Source organism: Eleutherodactylus coqui, chromosome 7 (assembly GCF_035609145.1).
Source record: "Eleutherodactylus coqui strain aEleCoq1 chromosome 7, aEleCoq1.hap1, whole genome shotgun sequence".
NCBI lineage: Eukaryota > Metazoa > Chordata > Amphibia > Anura > Eleutherodactylidae > Eleutherodactylus > Eleutherodactylus coqui.
The window spans coordinates 67485400-67510517 of record NC_089843.1 but is presented as its reverse complement, the minus strand read 5'-3'; the positions used below and the strand labels follow the sequence as shown (position 1 = coordinate 67510517).

The 25118-nt window shown below is 41.7% G+C and overlaps 2 protein-coding genes across 3 annotated transcripts in view; one reads left to right on the top strand and one right to left on the bottom strand.

Moving 5' to 3' along the window:
- C7H4orf19 (chromosome 7 C4orf19 homolog) overlaps positions 1–21034 on the top strand; it is a 70011-nt gene extending 48977 nt beyond the window's left edge. For both annotated transcript variants that reach the window (XM_066573202.1, XM_066573201.1), the window contains 3 exons: positions 8656–8698; positions 10391–10443; positions 13650–21034. In XM_066573202.1, coding sequence (XP_066429299.1) covers positions 10412–10443; positions 13650–14451 — 834 coding nt within the window. In that variant the 5' untranslated portion in view covers positions 8656–8698; positions 10391–10411 and the 3' untranslated portion in view covers positions 14452–21034. The remainder of the gene's footprint in view (positions 1–8655; positions 8699–10390; positions 10444–13649) is intronic.
- Positions 1–25118, bottom strand: part of LOC136572538 (uncharacterized) — a 249188-nt gene that overhangs the window by 161058 nt on the left and 63012 nt on the right. The gene's annotated exons all lie outside the window — the stretch shown is intronic.

Here is a 25118-nt window from a genome sequence, read left to right as displayed (position 1 = left end):
ACGTATATAATTGGGTGTTGTCAGTGTAAAGATGGTATCTAAACCGAAATCTACTGATAGTTTGTCCTATAGGGGTCCTGTAGATGAAAAAGAGGAAATAGCCATGGACTGAACCATAAGGAACCTCAACCATAAGGGGAAGAAGAGAAGAAGCAGATTACATAAGTGAGACACTGAACAAGAGGTAGGAGGAAAACCAGGAGAATGCATTAACCTTGAGGCCAATAGCGCAGAGCATATCAAGGAGGAATTGGTGATCTACAGTGTTAGACACTGCAGAGAGATCCAGAAGAATTGGTAGAGATTAGTCACCACTTCATTGAGCTGTCAGGAGATCACACTTTAGTAAGAGTGGGTTCTGTAGAATGTACAGAGCGAAAACCAAACTGTTAGGGATCTAGAAGAGAATTATCTGAGAGATAGCTTATTAGACGAGAGTAGACCAGGAGTTTAGAGATGAAGGAGAAATCAGAGACGGTAGTTGGCAGCGAAGAACGAGTCAAGATATGGCTTCATTAGTAAAAGAGATTTGACAGCAAGTTTGAAGAAGAAGAGAAGGATACCAGAAGAAAGAGACAGATTCATTACTGTTGTGAGATGACAGATAGCAGCTGGGAAACGCATTTAAGCAGGTGGGAGGCTATAGAGTCATTATAGTAGGTAGTAGGGCGAGAAGAAGAGAGAAGCCTGGACATTTATAGACAATGTCAGTGGAGCCTACATACAGTGGGTTCTAGAATCCGCAAGTGGTGGAAGATTGTTTCTCTAAAAACAAACTGTGTGGACTGAACGGTGATGGTTTGTTTTATCATCCTGTGTTAATATTTGAATTGCACTCCTAGCACTGTGTGTTGCCAGCGTTGTGGATATTCCCAAACTAAGTCTGAAGCATTAATAATTTTACGCGTGCATAAGTAATACTTCTAAGATTTAGCTAGCCATAGTTAGCATTGAGGAACGGTACCGTAAAATATTCTGGAACCTGCTTTGCTCCCATCGCCTGCGACATATGTACAGATAATATTTTTAATTACTTTATTGCTCATTAAATTAAAACTTCAATATAAAGATTAAAATATTTAAAGGTATTAAAATAAGTCCAGAAGATGGATAAAAGATATCAAGTAAATAGAAGCTGAAATCGTATGGTAAAACTTGTGACTGATACTGTACATAAAACTAGGACTCCTGTGTTTGTGTGTTAGTTTCAGGAAGAAGCCATTCTTTATGGGATGTGTCATTGTCATAGCCAGATTTAGCATTCAGGAAAGCTATAAAATGTCCAAAATTGTGCAATTCACATCCTGAATTCATTGAGCAAAACGAAACATTTATCTAGTTAAGATAAAATATGCGGCAACTTTTTTCTCTGGGCCTTCCACTAGTATTAAGCGACACTGGATTTGGTTATAGTAGTATTAAATTTATGTCCTAAGGACTCATATAAAAATTGAGAGGCGATGGAAACAAAGAAGGGTGTGGTGGTTTGTATAGAGCTGGCTGGCTGAGGCTGTTCAGCCAACATGTAAATTGTTTCCATTAAAAGGCACAGAGCCGGTCATTGTGGTTGGGAGAAGCGCCTCCTCCAGATAAGACGTCTTGCACTTTGCATTTGTGATGTAATGTGTACCAAGGGTGTAATCATTACCATCCAGTTACAGCCGTGTGCTTTGTACGTGGACTCGGGATAATACACACGGCACAGATTGACAATATGATTCCTCAGGTGCAGCCAAGGAAACATTTACCTATGATTTCATTATGAACTGTGCTCACAGTCTGCAATTGGCTCTATCTTACCAGTATACTGTATTTCTTGGGTTAGGCAATAAGAAAAGGATATGTATGTCTTTTATTAACCTCGAAGAATTAACAATTTCTGTCCTAGTGGTGTCTGTGTATTCCACGTCTAGCATAGCACCAGCCCGAAGACTTGGCCCATGGTAGGAAAGGTCCTGCCTTTGCTGGTGACACAGCTAGAACATCACCAGTGATAGCATCTAGGAGGTGGGCCTGGAAACAAATGCTAACAGGCTCCGTTACAGGGGAGTTGTGGCACACAAGTCCAAAGGCCATTTAAGAAGACTGAGAGCAGAATTAGCTGTTAGTACAAGCGCAGCGAGGGGCTCCAGGAGATACCCAAAAGCAAAAAGTGCCCGTTTAAAGAGTCAATGTTGCAGCTCCTGCACAGATGAGGATATAGCCAGCAGATATAACTGGAGGCCCAAGTTAGAGCCAATAGGCACCAAAAGCTGTAGGCCAAATAATAGGGTCTGTATTAAGGCCGGTGCAACAACTGCCCTAGTAGAACAAAAATGGTCCAAGTGCGATGATGACATGATCACAGACACGGCCACAGGCCATGTAATTTTGAAGGCTGTCCAAGTAAAGCCCTGCTGCTTAGGCACAGGTGAGACAGCAAGTCGGAGAGGAGCTGTTGACTCTCGTAAGGCCCATGTGTATGATGCAGCCTGCATTGTGGTATTATCCATAAAGAAAGCTGCGCCGTCCTGTGTGTGAGCCAAGTAAGAGGCAGCCGAGGGACATCTCCCTCGTATCAAAGGGTCTAGGAGAAGGAAAAGATACTGTATCCTTTCAAGCGATAAGCCCTGTTTAAGAGATTGGTCTTGTTCTATGGTTGGCACTATGCCCCCTGTGTTAACATGCGGATTGGTTTTGGACTATATCCAGTAATTATGTTTTGCAGGTTTTAAGTACAATAATGTCCTCCTATGGAGCAAATTATAACTTAAAGTTTTTGAGTGTCGCATAAAACTTGTGTATGCCTCCATCTGTCCACTGATGTGCCATTATTACCATTACCCAGGGGCGTAACTTAAGAGGGTGCAGGGGATGCGGTTGCACCTGGGCCCAGGAGCCTTAGGGGGCCCATAAGGCCTCTCTTCTCCATATAGGGAGCCCAGTACTATGAATAAAGCATTATAGTTGGGGGCCCTGTTACAGGTTTTACATTGGGGCCCAGAAGCTTCAAGTTATGTCTCCGTGCAGCATGGTTTAGGTATGGGTATGGGTACAGATACAGATAGAGGGAGGGCCCCAGCTCACGTTTTGCATCAGGGCCCCTGAGCCTTTAGTTACGCCCCTGCCATCACCTGCAACCCTCTTGTATCGGTTCTTTAAGAAAAATCTGCATTTATTATTCTGTTTCCTTGTTCCTGTTGGCCTCACAGCTAAATGGGTGTAGGCACACTAGGGAAGGGTAAAAAATAAGAGTGGAGAGTCTCTTAAGGGCTCCTTCACATGCACAATGCGACAGTGAGTAAAAACGCAGAATTATGAAACCAATGATTTTCGATGGTTTTATTCACATTAGCGATGTTTTCTCTCCTGATGTTGCGATTCAAAAAATTGTGGTATGTCCTTTCTTTCTGCAATGTGCAATTTTTTTTTTATTTCCCTTGTTTCCCTGTGGAGCCTCCTTTTTATCGCAAAGCACAAACTTGTGATTTTCATGCGATGCGTTTTTAACATTAGAAACTCCTATTGACATTCACGCAGCAAAATCGTGCAATAAAAAAGCATGAGAAAATTGCAAGTAGCAGTGATGTTTTTGCGAGAAAAAGCAGTGCTGACGCTCAAAAATTGGGGGGGGAAAAGTTACGATTTTGCTGCGATTTTCTCGCAATAATATCGCAATCGCCAGTGTACAGGAACCCTAATTATGGTTCATATTCTTCTCTAAAATCAGGAGCTGATGCGGTGCTAATAGTTCTGATATAGAGATAGAAAAAGATATCAGGAACAGCGCATTTCAACAGTGAACTGGAAAATGAAGAAAAAAAAGTACCATGTTAGCCAGTAGAGCAAAGTGTGATTGTTCCCAGCAAGAGAAACCAAGTAATCTTGTAGAAATGATACCTTTTAATAGCTAACAGAAATACATGATGTTATTGTGACCTTTCGGACCTCTCGGGGTTCTTCCTCATTTAAGTGCAAATTTTCACATCTATGTTTGTATTCCTGTTGTAGTATTTTTTTAAGTGCAAATTAATCCCACCATGTCTACGCCTTGTCATAAGTATGTGTGTATGAGTGTATATATATATATATATATATACACCTTTTCGGATCCATTTCATTATGCCTTGATGAAGGACCCTGTGAGGTCCAAAAGCTTGCATTAACATCATGTATTTTTGTTAGCCATTAAAAGTTATCATAACTACAAGATTACTTGGTTTCTGTTGCTGGGAACAATCACAGTTTACAACAGTGAATTGAGAATTGGCACTTGGTTGTTGGCTTTATACCAGGGCTGCTCCATTATGAGCCCAACAGCAACATCCTCTATGGCAGACATGGTCGGGACAAGGAGTAGGCAAAATAGGCTGCTGCCTAGGGGCACCATTAGCGTGTGAGGACATTTATATAAAAGTTCTGGAGTGTGATGAATGCTTCCTTTAATGGTAATTACATTAATGATTGTCCATTTGACAGCTACTATGCTAAACTTCAGGGTGAGGAGTATATTATGGAGTATGCTGCTTATGATAGTAGTCCTGGGCAGACAATATCGCTAGAAAGATAATTTTGCAATAAAAATGTCCAACATTGCTTGAGTATCTAGATTTAGCTCTGCATTTTGGGTGCGGCTGTGGTTGACATGAGATGCACAACAAAGGTCTTGTATCTGAGGGTTGGAGATGTGCAGCTGTGGTGTAGTTTATGCCTGTAGTTTACAATGTAATACTGCACAGTGTCACCCATATAGCCATGCTGAGTGGAAGGGAAAAACATAGGAGAATGTCTGCCCAAGCACTAGTGTACAGATAATCCCGCTTCATGGTTATAGAGTACTTATTAACCACTTGTATGAGACCTGATTTTTGCGAACTAAAGATAACTGTCGCAGCACGCCACCGCTGATCATCTGCTGATTGGACTGCGGTCAGGCATCACTGCCATTTTGGCTCTTCATGCCTTTCCTCTACTCGCTCCTAGGCTTCTGCTCATAGGGCTCGTGCATGCTCCCACCAAGCTTGTGAATGAGCCAGTGCGCGCTCCCATTATTTCTCCCCCTCCAGTCCGGTTCCTGCGCTTGCTATATTAGGCATCCACTATCCGGACCCAATTTGGTCTCATCCTGACATTTGTGATAAAGCCCTGTTCGTGTGTTCTGGTTTTGACCCTTGCCTGTGTACTGACTAACCGGATTTCTATACTTCCTGACTATGGCTTTGTACAATGGACTCTGCTTTGTCTGCTTACTGCCCTGACTAATAGCCAGGACATTGTTTCGGCACCTGTGCTGCCAGCCCTGACCCAAGCCTGCCTATTTACTATGTGTCAGTTCAGACCTTCGGGGACTGTGCCATGTCCTAATGCGGCATCAGAAACCACACAACCAGGACTTTCTGTGCTTGTAATGGCCTGGGGACCCCACAGCAAAGCTATCATCCTACTTGTAGGGGATAAGCATGAAAGCTGTGGTTTCCGGGTGCTGCCAACTTAGTTAGTTCATAGCCAAATCGGTGTGTGGCAAGGTTCATCCACACATGTCTGACAGTACCTTCACACTGGGCGATTATCGCCAGAATAAATGCTGGAAACAGCTAATTCGAGTAATAGTTGTCTCTTGTATAAATGGCCACCGGCAGGGCACTGGGCAAGAAATCACTCACTTCTCAGAATTGTTTGGTTTTTAGCAGACCTAAAGACCAAACAACTATCGGCCCATGTAACATAGGACGTTACTCCTCTATGAACGGCTGCCTGTTGGCGGGAAAAGCAGAGATTTAAAATAAAAATCTATATCGCTCATGTCCCACGGATAACCATGCAGACCATCCACAGTGCAAAGAACATTTCAGAAGGCAGGTATGCGCAGATCCTGGCTGAGCGCAGGGTCAGATTCTATTGCGGGATTACGCATGCAAAATCCGACCCGCCCATGTGCAGCCGACCTAAAGGTACCGTAAGGGCAATTCAGACTGCATAAAAAAATCGCTGCATGTCCTATTCTGGTCCTTATCCTAGAGGAGACTAAAACATGTAATCTCGGGTGCAACTCGTATACATCCATCTGAGTAAGCCCTAATGATACCTTCTTTTGGTACCATTTTTGGGTACACATATGTGCAATATTGATTTGCAATCCTATCTTATCAAAAATGCTGAAAAAAATGTGCGTTCTATAGTCTCTATTGTATTTATTTTTTACACCATTCACTAATCGTCTTTAATAGAACAGGTTGTTTTGGTTTTATTGACATATATATTTATTTCTGATTGTTTTGTAACAGCCATATAATAAAATGCATTAAATGTAAAATATTGTATTTTTTATTTTTAACTGTTAATTTCATACATTTCTATTAACTTTCTTTAATCTTATAATGTGTTTATAATTAAATATTAATCATCCTGAACAATGATGCACTTCCATATACACACACTGATGCAATCAAAAGGGACCCCCCCCTGTTCTTCTCCTTATATGCCCTTATATGCTAAAATTAGCTTTGATCACCACATAAAAAGAGCTAACTGGCACAGAACAAAGGTTTCTCTGATCTCTGTCGCCGGACCGGACTTGTGTCTTACAGCCGCTGTCTTGCTTCTGATTGCAAGGGCTCAGTGGCGATCAGAGTGCCATAATAGTACGGTTGAGGTTGTCTGAGGACTACTGCCTGCGCCCTACTATTACACAGCAGGTTGTTAAGGATTAGTATAATTTATTCCTTTTATTATTTAGTGCCATGAGCCTCCGGGGTGTTGTACATATAAAATACAGACGGATTTACATTAAATAAATATGAACAAACAAAATGACATGCATGAGAAATAAATATTAGCTTAGTGAGTGCAGCAAACTAATAGTAGTAGTTAGTTGGTAGTATTCTAGAAATCTGTATTCTCCATAATCTTCCACTGTAAAATGAGTATATTTCTAAATAAACCTTATTAGTTCATTAAAATGGTTGTCCAGAAATTTTACTATTGATGACCTAAGAATAGTTGAATGGGGGGTCTGCCACTCGGGATCCCCACTGCTCAGCTGATTACCACTGTCAATGCAGTAGGTAGAGCTGTCAACACTGCAGCAGCATGGCTTGTTACTCCCATTGTATTCCTGCAGTGCCAAAACGAGCCACTACTATATGGACAGTGCTGTCTGCACCAACAGCGGGTTAGGTGATTAGCTGATCGTAAGTGATCCTGATCAGCGGACCCGTGCCAATCAACTATTTATGACTTATGTTGACGATAGGTCATCAATAGTAAAATTGCCAGACAATCCCTCTTATATTTAACATATCAAAGAATGATTTGTGATGTATGCTGTATGGGATGTCTGTTATAAATCAACAATATCACTACAAAAATATAAAAAAAGTTACAATGAGATACTTTTAATCTATTATCCAGAAAGTCTGATCTTCTGACACCTGTTTCTAGACTAGGACTACAATATAATGCGGAAGACAAGAAATAGAAGGCTAAGTAGCAAGGGCCAACTATCTTATTACAAGAAATAAAGTTTTCTAACCTTACAAGGGAGTTTTATATACTTTTTATGGCAGTCTAATAATCCAGAATATTTGATCATACATCATCTCCCCAGTGCTTTTAATGCCAGATTAGAATTGTAATGTTACTAGAGATGAGCGAGTATACTCGCTAAAGGCAATTGCTCGAACGAGCATTGCCTTTAGCGAGTACCTGCCCGCTCGAGACCGAAGGTTCGGGTGCCGGCAGCGGGCAGGGAGCTGCGGGGGAGAGCGGGGCGGAACGGAGGGGAGATCTCTCTCTTCCTCTCTCCCCCCCCCCCGCTCCCTCCTGCTGACAGCCGCTACTCACCGCTCCCCCGCACCGGCAACCGAACCTTCGGTCTCAAGCGGGCAGGTACTCACTAAAGGCAATGCTCGCTCGAGCAATTGCCTTTAGCGAGTATACTCGCTCATCTCTAAATGTTACTAATGTACTCGTTTTATGGTATCGCAATGTATTTTATCATCATCCCTATTATTAGTATACAAACAAGTAGTACAGACAAGCATGAGATCACAGCTTGGTAGCTTGTCTCCATAACGCACCGGGAATCACTGAGGAAGCTAGGACCGCGTTATAGACATGTTCATTTTGACAATATTGCATTGTTTTAAGCGCCAGTCAAGTGCTGATTACCAATGGAACCCTTTCTGCCGGTTTATGCCAGAGACGATGGATTTCGATCTTCATATTTAGCTATTTTCTGTTGCCGTTTCTCATAGATCCTGCCATCACACGGGTATACCAGCCACAATGATGGCCAAATCGGGCAGTTATGGGCCAAGACTTTGTGTGTTTGTATATGGAAATATCACAGTATTTTTCGTTGTGGGCAGATTGTAGTTTTTCAGAGGTTCCAATGAATCATCTTTGCCATAGAATTGTGTCTTTGTTTGTCTGTGAAGTACTTTTGCAACAGAGTCCATGGTCAATTGTTTCATCAGCTTCTTTACAGAGTCGGTATTTTGCATCTATTGTAGATTTTTCCACCCCGACTTTTATCACATTAGTCCTGATGGTCTGTTCTTCTGCAGATAAATTAGTCCTACAGTTTTTTTTCAGAGTTATTATTAATATCAGCATAACTTTTTCATTGTTGATCTATCACGGCTATGTACTGAGAGACAACTGTTCTTTTTCCAGGCATGTGGCGCCCATCTCCGACCTTTAATGGAATACCTTGCAGGTAAGCTTTATTTTCTTACTTTTTGGAAATACTTAGATATTTTCACTTTTAAAAACTTGTAGTAAGAGACTGTGAGTAATTTACTAATCATTTTTTGTTTTTAAATTCCTTACGAATTCTTGATTTTCATAGTATCCCTATGGTAAATATGAATTAAGGTTCCATGTACATCTGTGTTGGAAGCCTGCAAAATGTTGCACTGTTTCATACAGGAAAATGTCAGCTGGTGTACCGGAGGCCGGATGGACCCCATTATAGTAAATGGAGTCTGTCTAGTGCCATATGGGTCCAGCATGTGCCTAAGCTGGTGGTTCCGGGATTTTCATTGTTTGACACTGAGAATGAGCAGAATAACAGAAATCACAGCGGAGGCTCAGCGCAGGTGTGAATGAGGCCTAGGCTATATAACTTTGTGTTTTTGGCTGGTATACATGAGAATACTTTGCAAAATTGACTGTTAGTGATAAAGAAATATGGGACAGAACTATGCTCACTGGGGAATAGCGGGGAAGGCAAGTATAACCCTTACATCTCCAGACTCAGCGAGTTACCTACTTTTAACCCATAAGCTTAGCTTGTAGGCTAAAGTAGGTGACAACGTCTCCTTAAATAAAGCAGTTTCATAGAAACCATTGTATTCCAGTTGGAAGCAGTTTTGAGATTAGCTACCTTCCTTTCACAATAAATTACAGATATTCTACCCTATTCAAAAGTTCTCTATTAATCAAAGTAAGCAAAACAATGAGACAGATTACATTCAGTAATATACAAAGAAGGGTAAGTTGTTTTTACAATAAAGAGGTGTAGCATTTATTAGCTGTGCCGGTACTAGGATACAAAACTGCTCTTAGCTCACCGTGGTGTATGCTGGATGAATGACAGGGCCAAATTGGACGGGGTGTAGGGTTTGTAGGGGCTTCTGGATTACCTTGGAGCGCAGGGAGGGGAGATCTTCATTCTTGCTGGGAGCCTGGACCAGACTGCAGCCTACTCACCCTGTTTAAGAGTGATGCCTGGTAGGGGGTGTGGCGGGTGTTATACTTTATATCACAGCAGGTTCAGTGAGGAGGTCATGGATGGCACTATGTGAGGTGTTTTGGAGGCCATTGGAGATATGGTTACCCTCCTTTAAGAATTAATCTGACTTGCAGATGGTGGTCCCACCAAGGAAGTCCAAGGGGAAATGGTTCTATATGAACCAGGCAGTACCCAGGGCAGATTTGTCATCCTCTGTGCTGGTGTAGTACTACTGGGGACTCATTGTTTGGATAGTGTGGTATAGACGGCCATCCTTGACCTCCTTCTTATCTGCTGTCTTGGTGGTATATATTAGCGTATTGTTATGTTAATTACTTAATTTAATTTTTAAATGTTTGCAATTTTGTATTGTGTTACTAAAGAGGCTTTTGTGACCAGTCATTTCCAATCACCTTTCAGTAACACAGCTCTTTATTTAATAGCTTGGGGGTTGGGAGCAGGGACAAGATGGGATTTTGGGGATATAATGTGCAGGCAGGAAGCACATCTGCAATACCCTAGTCAAGGACTGAACCATTGTATCTGGCCAAATTTTAAACTTATATTGCACAACGCGACTTCTTAAGTACTGACACTATTATATACGTAGGGTCCTGCACAGCCTCTTCAACTGTTCTTTCCCATATTATTTTGTAATTATTATTTTATGTACAGGTATTAAGAGACCTTAACCAGATGGGGTGCAATTGCTGTAAAATGCTGAACAGGTAAACTGCTTATTTTTAACTATACTTATCATGTATTATCAGATTGTTTCACTGGTCTCTTCCTGACCACTCCATCTTTTGAATTGAGTTGGTAGACAGTAGTAGGGGTCTTATTGATAGCTCCCAGAGTGCACATGGGATGTGTTAGCATGCCCTCCCAAAGGGGCAAAAAAGCATAAGGTCTCTTAAAGGTACAAAGCATGGAGGTTACTATTTGTAACAGACAATCTCTCAGTAGGACATATAGCATAAGACCTTCTTCACACAAGTGTGTCCGATATCAGTGCATGAAAAATTGACTGATTTTAAATGGACTGATATCCATATGCGTCCCGTATGTCCATTTTCTATGCCTGCATATGATCCCTGTGTCATCCATTTTTTTCTCCTGACTAAAAACAAACTGAAGGAGGCCAATTTTTTTTTTACAAAATTGCTTGGCAACCAACAGTAAAAAACGAAGGAAACATGAATGTCCTTCGTGGGCACTCTTTTTTTGTGCACACCCATTGATTTAAATGGGTGACTGTCATATTAGAAGTTGAACCAGTTAAGGTGAATTGCAATTTTTTTTTACAGTCCATGTAAAAAAAAAAAATTTTCGTATAGCCCCGTTGACTGTAGTGGGTCAGTAAGCTGTCTGTATGCAGTCAGAGGCAAATATGGACAACACATATATGTGAGAATCGCCTGTGCGAATAAGCCCTGGGTGTTACAGTCGCTCATAGTGGATACTCAGCTCACTTGTCACAGACTTTAATCTTCAAAGGGAAACCCACTTGAACACAATTTGGCAGATCTTGAGTTTGAACCCAAAAGACTATCTGGCCACAACAGCTATATTTCCAGTGATTTGTCAAATCCACAGCGCAGTGTCTATGCAGATAGCAGTGAGAAACAGCCCCACTTCTCCAGAAACACATCCGATAAAGAGATCTCCCCATACCCTGTGGTCGCAGGCAAGACCATAGCTGACACCATTCAAGATCACAAGCGGGTCACCACCCAACATGATGTCAATATCTACCAATCTACAACTCTAGTGTAGTGCACTGGCCAGACCCATCTCCAGTCTCACAGACCAGGATGGTTAATGCTTGCGAATTTCAGTTTCGCATATCTGACCCTTGCTATAAACTTCACTGCTAAAAACGTCACAACTCAGCAGCCTGACATATAGCCTCTAACTTTGCCCTAACCAGAGCTCATGCAGCACCTCACTCTAACGTCCGCACCCATGGACGGAGATAGCTGTGACCTCAATGCTCACTAGTTACTTCGAACAAATAACATAACTAGCAGTAAGCACCTGCAAATAAAAGTCCAACAGCACATTACAGCAATCGGTGCAAGACAAAAACATAACAAAACTCCCCATGACCGGTCTAAGTTACAGTCCAGTATATAGTAATAGCGTTCTATTCAGACATATAGTTTCGTAAGGAGGTGCAATTCATGGAGAAAAGTGGTCCTCCAAGTTTTAGTAAATTCAAATCTATACTGTTTCAGGAGACATTTATGTCTCATATCCAAGGGAGATGTCCAGTGTCGGCTGCATGCAAATATCACCTGATCACTCCACCAATTCATGGCCACTGAATTCTTCATACATATCAATGGAAAATTGCTTGCATTTATTAGCAGCCCTGCCTCCACTGAAGTGTATGGAGAATGCAGTGAGTGGGAATGGGTGGAATTCTGTTCAGTAGGTGGTAATCCCAAAGGTGGCATTTATAGCATATCATGTGAAGAGTAAGATGACATATAACAGCCACAGTATGACTGAAAAGTGTGCCAACATGATTTTTAATGAATGCACATTTTGCAGGGGAACCGTGTGGCAATTAATACAGTAGTGCACATTTTTGTGGTAAAACTCTAGTGCCAAATTGTGGAATTAACATGGTTTTCATGTGCTCTCACCCTAAAGGAGGTTTACTTATGGAATGCAATCTGAGGAAAACTAAAATTCCTCAGGTGCCAAAGGTCTGCAGGTGGGAGCTTACTCCTGCCTAAGAGCCCACCGGGTGATTCACCTGTTAGCCAGTCCGAGCCTGGGGATGCCCAAGAACATATGTATCATAGAGGAAGCCAATGCTGCTGCTATGGAGTCCTTAGAGAGTGGAGATCCAGCCCTATTTTATCACCTTAGGAAATTACGCTGAAGGATTCTCTTTTGGGGTTCTGTCACAAAATACCTAAAAGGAGTATTGAGATGTGACCTCCTAATAGAACCATTCACTTTCATTTGGCAAACAACACCACTCTGGTTAAGGAGTCTGTTTGCTTCTGTTGTATTTGGAGTATAGAGTAGTGTGGTTGACTAACATAGTAAGGCTGAAAAAAAAACATATGTTCATCTAGTTCAGCCTGTCCCCCCATGTTGATCCAGAGGAAGGCAAAAAAAACCCAATGAGGTAGAAACCAATTTTCCCAATTTAAGGGGAAAAAATTCTTCCTGACTCTAATTAGAATAATCTCTGGATCACTGACCCTTCTGAAGTAATTAGTGATATAACATGTAATATTGTATCGCTCAAGAAAGGTGTCCAGGCCCCTCCTAATCTCTTTAGTCTTGTTAACCATCACCATGTCCTCAGGCAGAGAGCTGCTTTTACAGTAAAGAACTCCCTTCTATGTCGGTGTAGAAACCTTCTTTCCTCTAGATGTAGAGGGCGCCCCTTTGTTGCAGTCACAGTCCTGGGTATAAATAGATGATAGGAGAGATCTCTGTATCGTCCCCTGATATAGTTATACATAGTTATAAGGTCGCCCCTCAGCCGTTGTGTTTGTAAACTAAATATCCCCAATTCTGATAACCTCTCTGGGTATTGCAGTCCACCCATTCCATTAATTACTTTAATTGCTCACCTTTGAACCCACTCAAGCTCTGATATGTCCTGTGCCCAAAACTGTACACAATATTCCATGTGTGGTCTGACCAGTGACTTGTAAGGAGGAAATACAATGTTCTTGTCATGTGTCCCTAAACCTCTTTTGATGCAGCCCATAATCCTATTTGCTTTTGCAGCAGCTGCCTGACACTAGTTGCACCATTTAAACTTACAGTTAACTAAGATCCCCAAGTCCTTTTCCCTGTCAGTTTTGCAAATATGCAGGTGACAAAAGCAGCTCTTATATAGTTTTTAGAATTTTATATCTGTGCATATATTATGAAGTACCAGTAACATTTTGTTCTCTTTTAGTTATATGTTCAAACCACAAGAACCTTCAACAAATGGATATGTGAATGAAGCACACAGCTACGAGCATGAGCGTTCCAAGTCTCCAACTATAAAGATCAGTGAACTTATGAATGAAGGATACAACATAATCGAACGAGACGGATTCAGTGGTTCGCATGATTTGTACAATGTGCCAGAAAAGATCAATGTTACAAATGATGATGCAGACTCCAGCAGACCGCCCAATTCCTCATCAAATGCAGTTTTAAATGAGAAATTTATAGTTGATGTCAAAGAACGAGATGACCGTTCCTCTGAATCTAACAGCAACCGGCAATCAACGCACACTTCAAGCCAAGAAAAATTAGCCATACCGAATGATTACACAACCAATTCAGATGAGCCAGAATGCATTCAACATCAGCTATATGGGTCAATGCAGGAAAATATTTCTCTTACAGAAAGTGCAATACTTGAGGTGAAAAGTAGTAGCTTAAACTTAGAATTCTCCAATGACGTTGAAAATATACAACTCAATGGTTTTGGTAATGAAGCAAACCATGTATGTGACTCTAACAAAGATCCTCCAGAAAAAGCGGACAATGAATCTAGTTCTCCTTCAAATGACCACGATCTTATAGAGAGGTCAAGATTTCCTTCATTAATTGAGCTTATGCTTGAAAGAAATGTAGCTCGGGGTTCAAAGAAATGTACAATAGTTACAAATGGAATACATGTGGAAGATGATATGGATCCAGATGTGGCTGAAGCACTAGCAGCACTGGCCGCTGCAATAGCTGGTGAAGAATATGAGGACTATTAGAGATCTGAGAGGTGGTATGTGTTTGCACTTTGAAAAAAATTCTGATATTCTTGATATGGAAAAGCATTGATGAATATTTTCACTTTTTTGGAATTCAGGAAGTTCAAGCTGAAAATTCTTAAAATTTTTCACTAAGAAAAAAACTAAAACGGAAGACCTCCAGTACGTCATGAAGAGCACAAGATGATGTTATTTGTAGCACTGTTGATGGGATGTTAACATATTATGACGATTTTAAACAATTCCATAATGTGACATTCTGAATACCACTGGTTGGTAGGAACGGTCTCCCTTTCATATAACTTAATTTCCCAGCATGTCTGATAATATTTATTGGAATGACTGTAAATCATGTGATCTATTAAGCTATCTACTAATCAAGAAATATTAGGCATCGTGTATCAAGAAAGTGGTCTTGATGTAGAGTCTTATGTTTCAGAGGAAGAAGAACTTTGGCTGCTGTTTGCTACAAAGTTGCTATTTCTCTGATACATCCTCGATACATGAAGCCCTGGGATAGGTTTGTCTATCACTGGTAATGACTGATACATCTTTATAGCAAAGGGCTTTTACTATTGATGATAGCCACAGAATAGGCTATCAATAGTTGATTGGCGGAGTCCACCATTCGGGATCCCTGCAGATCAGTTGATCTCTAAGTTCGCTGTCACTGTGGACAGCACTGGAAGCAGATAGAGCTGTCAACATGAAGTGGCCTGGTTTTTCTATTGCAGGCATAGCTTTCATTGAATTCATTGGGAGCTGCACCTGCAGAACCAAGGTGACTTGTTCTTTAGCAATTAGAACAACTTGAGAAATTCAATAGGGTTACCTTCACATAACATTAAACGTGAGTAACGTTTCTAATATGTCTTTACATGCAGCCTTTGTTGTAGTACTTGTGTGTTTGCTTTTTCCTTAAAATAAAAAATAGAATCTCAGGCCCGATTTTTACCCAACTTCTGGAACACGCAATATACTTTTCTCGAAACAACCAACCAACTAGCAGTTGCATATATAGAGTACAAGGTGATTAAAAAAGAATGGGCAGAAGTAAAGCTGATTTCATCATACATGAATTGACATATTACAGCTAGAATGACATGAAAAGATAGAACTCTCCAAGATTTAATGCATTTCACAGATGTTCTGTAAGTGACATACCCTAAGAGGTTAATGTTGCCAAAAATTACACCAAAATTGCCACGTGCACCCAAATTTACACCAAATGGAACTGAGCATGGTCACTGGACTGTTTGTGATAGGTGGATGCCCTGATATAAAAGATACATTTCTGCTGCATTGTGATTGGAGAGGATTCCATACTAAGGAAGTACAGCAGCTGCTGGCTGTGAGGAGAGAGGATCAGGACTGCTGTAGCCTGTAGGGTAAGAAACTTGATCAACACTGGCAAGAGGACTCTGAAGGAGGACTGGCAAGAGGACTCAGACCTCTGCAAAGCGACATATAGGTGAGGCCAGCCTTATTTGAGACTGGGTGTACACACCAAAAAAGGGTTAAAAACAGTTAGCCAGCACGCATGCTGCATGGGACAGAGACACACTGGGGAAATTGGTCTGTTAATAAGATCTCGTCACTCAAACCCCCAATTCATGGACCGAGACATTTATGTATATGGAAAAGTAACGCGGTGGCTCGTGTAGCCGGTGAGGCTTAGATAAGAGTGATATTGCAAGTTAGTTCTGTACTGTGAATTTCTTTGGGACTGTATTAACACTGGTAAAGTCTAAACAACATTGGGGGACATTTATTAAGGGGTCTATGCCATAATTCAGGTGTAGAAAAGTGACACATATTTGTGCAATCTCTGCTTGAACAAAACATCTTGTGACTTTCCATCCCCATGTGTCGACCCCGTCACATTTCCTAAAAATAGGCATAGCTTGTCAAGATGGTACGTGCCCGCCCCAGACCAACAGATTTCTGTATAATTTATGCCATAATGGCATAAATTATATCAGCAATGTATGCCTGGTCTTACCCTGGTGTACATTTCTATCTAGGCACACGAAGGAGTCCGGATGTATTGAATGCATGAAGAGGCATACGCTGGGGCAAATCTTACTAAGCCCGGAGTAGGAAATGCCAGGTTTACTACATTGTTCATAAGGTATTAGAATGTTTCTATGTTTTAGCTAGCAGTAGACAGCGCCTGGGTATTTGTATTTTCGTGTTCTCAAATAAACATTATACGCTTTGGTTATCACATCTGCTGTATCGTATTCTGAGTCCTGCGATGCTACACCTCACACCTGGCAGTTTGATGTGGGCATTGTTGGTGACATGGCCAATGTCAAGTCAGTAGTCCAGTTCTGCCCAGATGTGTCCCAGCACATCCTCTATTATCAATTCCACTGTAGAGATTCTGGTTCTGTGGCATTGAACATTTGTAAGGTGCATTAAACACTTGAAGAGTAGTTCTATCTTTTCATGTCATTTTGGCTTTTGTATATCACTTCATGTATGAAGAAATCAGCCTTATTGTTGCACCAGTCTTTTTGAATCACCCTGAATTATAGAATGGCACACAGTGCTTGACCTAAAACATGGCCACCAACCATCACTGTAGTTACTAAGAGAAAAAAAACTATAATAGAATAACTATAATGTCCCCATCCCTTTCCTGACCGCTCTCATAGGCTGCCATAGGAAGACTATGGGAACGGACAGCGCATTCTGGCAAAAGATAGGACAAGACCTATATTTTTTGGCCGGCCGGAATGCGCACTGTATGCGCTATCGTTTCCAGATGGCTGATTTTACACACCGGATAATTGCCCATCTGAACAAATGCATTGGAATCCAATGCTTCAGATGGTTGCGACTTTCGGCCGGCGTTTTATCGCAGCAAAATCGCTGCAATAAAATGCTTGTGTGGAACTAGCCAAAAAAACCCTAATAATAATTACTCCTACTACTAATTAACCCTTTCCAATCCACTGTCCGACGTCTGAAGACATTCTGATTGAAGTCTGTGCAGCTCCAATGTCGGAAGACGTCTGGCAGGGTATTCTTACTGTATATTACTGGCCGCTCTGTTGTCGGGGGCCTCTCCAGCATGTCCCATACTGCAGTGCTGGCTCTAGCCAGCAGATGGCGCCATTGTAGAATGGCAGAAAGAGAAAACCCCCTAGGAAACCCTGAATCCAAAATTGGATTGCAAAGGGTTAACGATTTGCCAAACAGTAATCACCTCCCAACCCACCCCTTTTTCTCCTGTTTCTTCATTCTCCCTACCATGTGTACTTCTAACCATGATCTTGCCTAATCCTAAATAATGTTTTTCACTTTGTTTAACATACTACTTACCTCGGTCAGACTGGCCCACCAGAGAACCAAAAGTTCCTCTAGTGCAGTGTTCCCCAACTCCAGTCCTCAGGGACCGCCAACAGGTCAGGTTTTTAGGATTTCATTAGTATTGCACAGGTGATGTAATTATCATCAGTGCCTGAGACATTGCCACAGGTGTTCTTACTATAGGATATCCTGAAAACATGACCTGTTGGTGGTCCTTGAGAACTGGAGTTGAGGACCCATGCTCTAGTGGACCTATGCTCTGACTCTAGCACTTGACTCTGAAGGTCCAGGAGAAGACTACCCCATTTGTATCTGGCTTTGGTACCAATTACTTGCAGGAGGGTCTATTTGTTATGCGTGAATTCCCAAATGCTGATGAGTTGAAGGAGCCCCAGTCCAGCAGGAATCCTGGCATTTTTTAGAAGTACGGAATGGCAAATAGAGCCACATATTGGGAGCTGTATCTGCATTAACAACTTGAGAGATGACAATATGTATGGAGCTGTCAGCATACAGCTACATCCACACTGACAGCGGGCCCATATATACCATATTATGTATTTGCACCCTTTCTCAACCTGTGGACATTTCAATACTATATTGTGCATCAGCATGAAGATAAAGCTCTAAGTAAACCACTCCTAATTAAGTCCACAGTGATTCAGTGCTGGTGATTCAAGGTTGTTAAAACAATACAATGCAAGAAGTCCAAGGTGGTGAATATTTTTAATAGGCTTTGTATGTGTACATATTACCGACTGGATGTCACATGGGCTGTATAATGACTATGCAGAATTGCATATATGACATTTCATCTATTTTAATTCTTCAACATCATGGAATAACTGTTCCATGTGTCAACACATACAGAATGTGGTAGACATATTTTTCCTTTGCATTGGTCTAATGTGAATACTAGCAGGTAATTGTATAATAATCTCTAGAATATAATTATCACTGCCTACACAGCCACAACCTTCAGAGCCATAATGACCTCATCTTCAAAAAGCCTCTTGCCAATCCTAGATATATGTGACAAATGTTCTATTACGGTATGGCATACAGTATATGATGTATACTTATAGCACGATTAAACACATTGCCAAGGCCTAAAGTATGAAGTTATAACTAAAACATGTAGTAGACCCATGGCACAATTCAGAATAAGGTCCCAGTCAGGTGACAGGAATGGCAATACGTTTGCGGCCCTTTTTGCTGAAGCTGACCAGGGTAATGCCCTATGCACTGTATTTTTTAACAATGTATTTTTGAAAATGAAGACTTTCGTAATTGGTTTTCATTAAAAATGTCTGATTGTTTGATTTTTATGCTTGTATTATTTTTCAAGGCACTGCAGACTTCAGGACTGGAATCTTAGCACTTCTATCAGTCAAAGTAAACTCAGCTTCTCCCCCTAGCAGATCAGGAGGACAAAGAGAAGAGCAGAGAAAACTACTAATACAGAGGGCTATATGACAGTGTCAGGGGCTAGTGAGGGGATCAGGAGTTCTTAGCAGTGAGGGGGAACAGATTAGCAGCTACTCAGAGAGAGGATGAGCTAGACAAGATAGCTGTGTAGTACTGAGTGGGTGCTGTTATGCTACACAGCCTCTGAAAGTGATAAGTGGTGGGGGAGCTGGGATGCCATTGAAAGAAACTAACTGATCAGTGCTGGGAATGCCCCAAGCCAAAAACGTGAATGTAGGAGAGCCTGCAAGTCAACTATAAGGCTGTCTTAATGTATGGGAGGGAAAACTCAAAATATAGCAAAATATAGATAAATATTAGTGATGAGCGAACGTGTTCTTAACGAACACTTCCGCACCCGGACACCGGCTTTACCGAGGACTTCAGTGTCCGCGCGTAAAGATTCGGGGGGCGCCGGGGGGCGGAGAGAGGCGCGGCGGCGCGGGCGGCAGCAGCGGGGAACAGGGGGGAGCCCTCTCTCTCTCCCTCTCCCCCCCCCCCACTCCCCGCCGCACCCCCCCCCCCCCCGCGCTGCCACGGCGACCCCCGAACTTTTTTCGCCCGAGCACGGAATTGCTCGCAAAGTTCGGTGTTCGGGCGAAAAGGGGCGGAGCCGAACACGTTCGCTCATCTTTAATAAATATATAATTTTTTTCTGAAGGGACTGAGGCTGATTTTACGCAGGCGAGTTCGATCTCACTTCATGAAACTCGGCCTGATATCACGCTTGCCAAAATGTGATGTCCCTGCAGATGCGAGGCGTTTTTCTATTAAAAATGTCTTGCATCACTTCAGGAAAGTGGTGATCCTCCACCGTGGTTTTTATCCGCGGCGGGGGATCGCAGAGTGTTTCTCATTGTTTTCAATGGGAAACCTCACATCGCACTTGCGTTCACCTTGCATGTCGTGCAATGCTTTGCTTGCTCCGTTGAAAACAATGTGCAATGTGAGGAGTTCCGAGGGAATGCCCAAAAATATGATATGCCATAATTTTTCCCGCGCTACGATGCGATGCAGGAAAAGAAAATCGCCCATGTATATGACCCCTTGCGCAATTTTCTCAGCTGTGTGAAAGCGTCTTTAGTAAGATATGTGTGTATTCGTTTTTCATGCACAAAGGTTTCCATAGCTTTTAATCTCAATGTCAATAAGCCACGTAGCTTACACATAGTACTATACTGCAAGAGGGCATTACACCTCGTCAACAAACCTAGCCACCATATGGTAAACATAATAGCTGTCTGGCTACTGGTAATATAAGACTCTTTAGACATGAGGCAGGCTGGTGCTTGGTCCTTCCTCATTGCTTTAGGAACAAAATGTGAAGCAGAGTCAACCAACTTTACTACAGTCTCCATGACAGCTACAAGGGATAATTAGAATATACTAGTAATTACACCACTGTGACCATGCAAAAGATTCTTACAAGAATCTGATAATTCCTAAAATTAAATGTCGGCAATTGTAAACTCAGCCAAGAAATAAATCGGTGATACACTTTTTCTATTTTAAAACTAAAATACAGTAGTAATATAAATACTAATAAATCTCGTCAGATACAATAACTCACATGAACTGTATTCATACTTCTACCAGTATAACTCCAACAACCTTTTTTAAGAGTTGCTCTGAACTTCAATTGTATAGCAACAAGCTGAATTGTACACCAAGGGAAGTCCTACATGTCCACCAGGAATCTCTTCATTTCCATGTAGTGATGATTGTACTTTAGACTGAATTGTAACAAAGCGATGTATGTGCATACTGTATTTAATAAAATCTTTATAATTTGTATCTACTCACTTCATGTTTCTTCTTCATTTCTGCGGCTGTATTTTTGTATCAGCTGGACAGTTGTAGGTTGCCAATGTCTACTGGTCTAATGTCCATTAAGTCGTGAACTGAGAACAGTGTGGAATAGAGATGAGCGAACATACTCGCTAAGGACAATTGCTTGAGCGAGCATTGCCCTTAGCGAGTACTTGCCCGCTCAGGAGCAAAGATTCGGCTGCCGGCGGTGAGGAACGGAGGGGAGATCCCTCTCTCCCCCCCCCCCCCGCTTCCCCCTGCAGACTGCCGCAACTCACCTGTCACCCGCGCCTGCAGCTGAACCTTCTCTGCCGAGCGGGGAGATACTCGCTAAGGACAATGCTTGATCGAGCAATTGTCCTTAGTGAGTATGCTCGCTCATCTCTAGTGTGGAAGCTTTGACCCCTTAGTGACGAAGCCTGTTTGCGCCTTAGTGACAGAGACAAATTTTGGAAATCTGACATGTGTCACTTTAATATAGAATAACTCCATAAATGTTTTGCATATCCAAGTAATCCTGACATTGTTTTCTCCCCCACATGTTGTACTTCATTTAGGTGGTAAAAATAGACCAATAGAATTTGTGAATATTTATTAAAAGTGCTAAAATTGGAAAAAGTTTGGAGAAAAAAGGATATTTTTTCAGATTTTCAACTGTAATATCTCAAATATTTGCAAACATACTGTAAATATATATCTTTGCAAAAATGTATACATCTGTTTACTTTATTCTGGGCGCACGTTTAAAAAACTTAGTTTTTTTTAACCATTTAGGAGAAATTTAACATTACTTATCAACATTTCGAAGAACACTTTGTTTTCCTTCACCAAGCCAAGATTGCAAAGGCTCATAGCTGTCAGAATGATAGATACCCCCACAAATGACCCCCATTTTAAAAAATACACCCCTTAATATATTCACTGAGGGGGGTCATGAGTATTTTGACCCGACAGTTTTTTTTCAGGAATTAATGCAATCTAGAGAAGAAAAAATAAAATGTAAGATTTTTGCAAATACGTCATTTTAAAGACCTATTTTTTTTCTATAATGCGCATGAAAATGAGGATTTACACCACAAAACGGATACTCCTGCTTGTCCTGTATTCAGAAACATACCTGTTGTGGCCCTAATATTATGTCTGCATGCACAACAGGCCCAAACCGAAAGGCGCAACCGGTGGCTTTCAGAGCAGACATTTTGCTTGAAGGTGGTTTAGGCCCCATTGCACACTTGCAAAGGCCTTAAGCAGCTAACGCAACAGAGAACCCCCACAAATGACCCCATTTTGAAAATTAGACCCCTTAATGAATTTATCTAGGGGTGTACTGCATATTTTGACTGCAGAGTTTTTGAATGAATCTAAGCAAAGCAGAAAAAAAAATTGACGATTTTCATTTTTTTGGCAATTATGTCATTTCAAACACCATTTTTTGTACAGCACACATATGAATAAAGACTTTCACCCCAAAATGGATACCTCTGTTTGTCCAGTGTTTAGAGACATACCCATTGTGGCCCTAATCTTATGTCTGGCTGCACAACGGGGCCCAAACCGAAAGGTGTATTGAAGTTCAACTGTTTTTAACTTTTACGTGGTAGCCATTACCTGCTGGATAACGGCGATCACGTGACTGGGGACCGGTCGTCGCAGCCCTCAGTCACTGCTCCAGGCTCTCGGCTACCTTTAGTAGCAAGGACATTTTAAATTTCCCGGGCCCTCCCCAGCTTCTGCGCTTGCGCCCACCATTTAGCCAACAGGCGCATGCGCCGAAGTGGGGGAAAGGTCGACGGATAAAGATTCTGTTGAGGGACATCGTCAGAGGCCTTAGGTAAATAATTTCACCTCCCCTCATGGATTGAATTCTTAACGGGAGGTGAAATTTTAACTTTTTTTTCTTTTACGTGATCGCAGTTATCCATTGGATAGCAGCAATCATGTGATGAGGGACCACGCATTGTGGCACCCTGTGAAATCTCCAGGCTCTCGGCTACGTTTGGTAGCTAGGAGCAGGAAGATTTTAAATTACCCAGGCAATCTGTGGCTTTTCCCGCATACGTCCGCCATTTTGGCAACGGGTGTATGCACAGAAGCCGGGGTAAGGTCCGCAGATTAACTTGGGTGCCTCAGGTACGTAATTTCATCGTCCCTCATGGCTATGATCTGTGAGGGGAGATAAAACTTAAACTTTTTAAACTTTTTTTTAACTTTAGATGATCACTGTTATCCAGAGGAAGCATGTTTTTACGTCCCTGAGGATTAATGCCAACTTAGCTAGGATGTAAAAAGGCAATGGGGCCGTCACTAAGAGGTTAAAGGGGTTCTCCACTTCTAGCTGTTTTGCTGCAAGAAGCGATCCACCAAAACATTGCGCAGTGGCTTGGGTTGATACAGTAGTCCTATTCACATTAATATGACTTAGCCTGCAGTACCAACTAGGGCCAAACTAACTCTGCTCAAAGTACAGAGCTCTCGATCGATGATCTGTGAAATCATTCGTATGAATGATCCCACAAGCTACAATAAAAATCAAAACCTGTCTTAAATGTATGGCTAGCTTAAAATAAATCTATACTCGCCTCTGAAAAGTGTCCTTCCATCCATAACTGGGTCCCATTCACCACCACACTGAATTGGGATTAGGTGGTAGCAGTCAAGTGCACATTGACTGGTAAGTGACCATTACCAGCTTTTTCCGGGTTCGATATGGCAGTGAAAACAGTTCCTATGGAGGAACACTAAAAGAGATGAGCGTAGGCCTATTTCTTTATTTTACACCATTTTAGTCTTTATTTCACAGGTTTCCAATGCATGTCATAATTGTCCTGATTCATACCATCTCAGCAAACACTTGCACTTTTGGCCACAGTAGGCTGAAATCTTTCAACAAGCCAGATTAGATCCTTGGCTGACTAAAATATCTGCCATTGGCCATTGCAAATGGTCGTTCATGTTAATTTTGCAGCTTATAGTCGCCTGAAATGGTCAACAACAGTCATTTTGGGCTACCATTATCCCAAGGAGGCTTGGACTGGTCCACAGGGGAACAGGTGAATCGCCTGGTAGACCCTTAGACAGGAGTGGGCACCCAGCTGCAGACCTTCGGGGCATGCTGGGAGATGTATTTTTCGAGTGAGCCCCCAACTGCAGATCTTCGGGGCATGCTGGGAAATGTATTTTTCCTCAAAGATTGCATTCCACAGTAAACTTCCTTTAGGGTGGGATCACACGAAAAACCACACTGACATTTAATTTTAGCATAAATTGGCAATGCTTTTAAATGGATTGTTAATGGTCACACAGTTCTGCTGGGAAAACTGTTGTTCCTCTACAAAACTGTGCAGCGCCTAAAAATGTATTTAAAAATGGTGCCATTTAGTGATAAAATTGCATGTTGGTGCATTTTTGGTCATGCTGTGGGGATTCCGTTAGTATTTGAATGTAGCTGTATAGAAGGCCTCAGGAATTAATTTCACTAGTTGGCCCTAAGCATTCCAGTCCGCTACTGCTCTCAAGTGTATGGCCAACTTAAGGTGAATGTCTCTACATATAGGTAACCCGTAGAGATGGAGTTCTGGATGGGAAGTTGATCATAAAGGGAACGAGGGACAGTTTGCATGTCTTCAACCGATAAATTACAATGAGTTTTACCCTCCTGTAGATGTGAATCGTGTACATACCCTCTTAGTTAAAGTAGGCTTTGCTATGTTATATAGAGCGATCAGTGGGTTTAATAGGCAAAGCTTCAGTTCGCTAGTCCTATATACAGTACAGATACCCTTTGGCATGTAATTGACCCTATGGCACTGACACCTGGGACACATTTCTGCCATCCACCCAGCTACGGTTTTAGTGCTATACTTTTTCTGTCTCTGATAGTTAATAAAACCTAAGAACAACTGAGAAAAAAAGTCTTATCATCAAGAGGAGTACAGAAAAAAATAATGCGTATCAGGCCAAATAACATCAGAAGGATGAAGACTAAATATAAAAAATCAATCTTTAGTATACATCAAAACAATATATCCCTGTTAAAACAATTAAAAAAATCCAAAGTAAGCGAGTATCAAAAT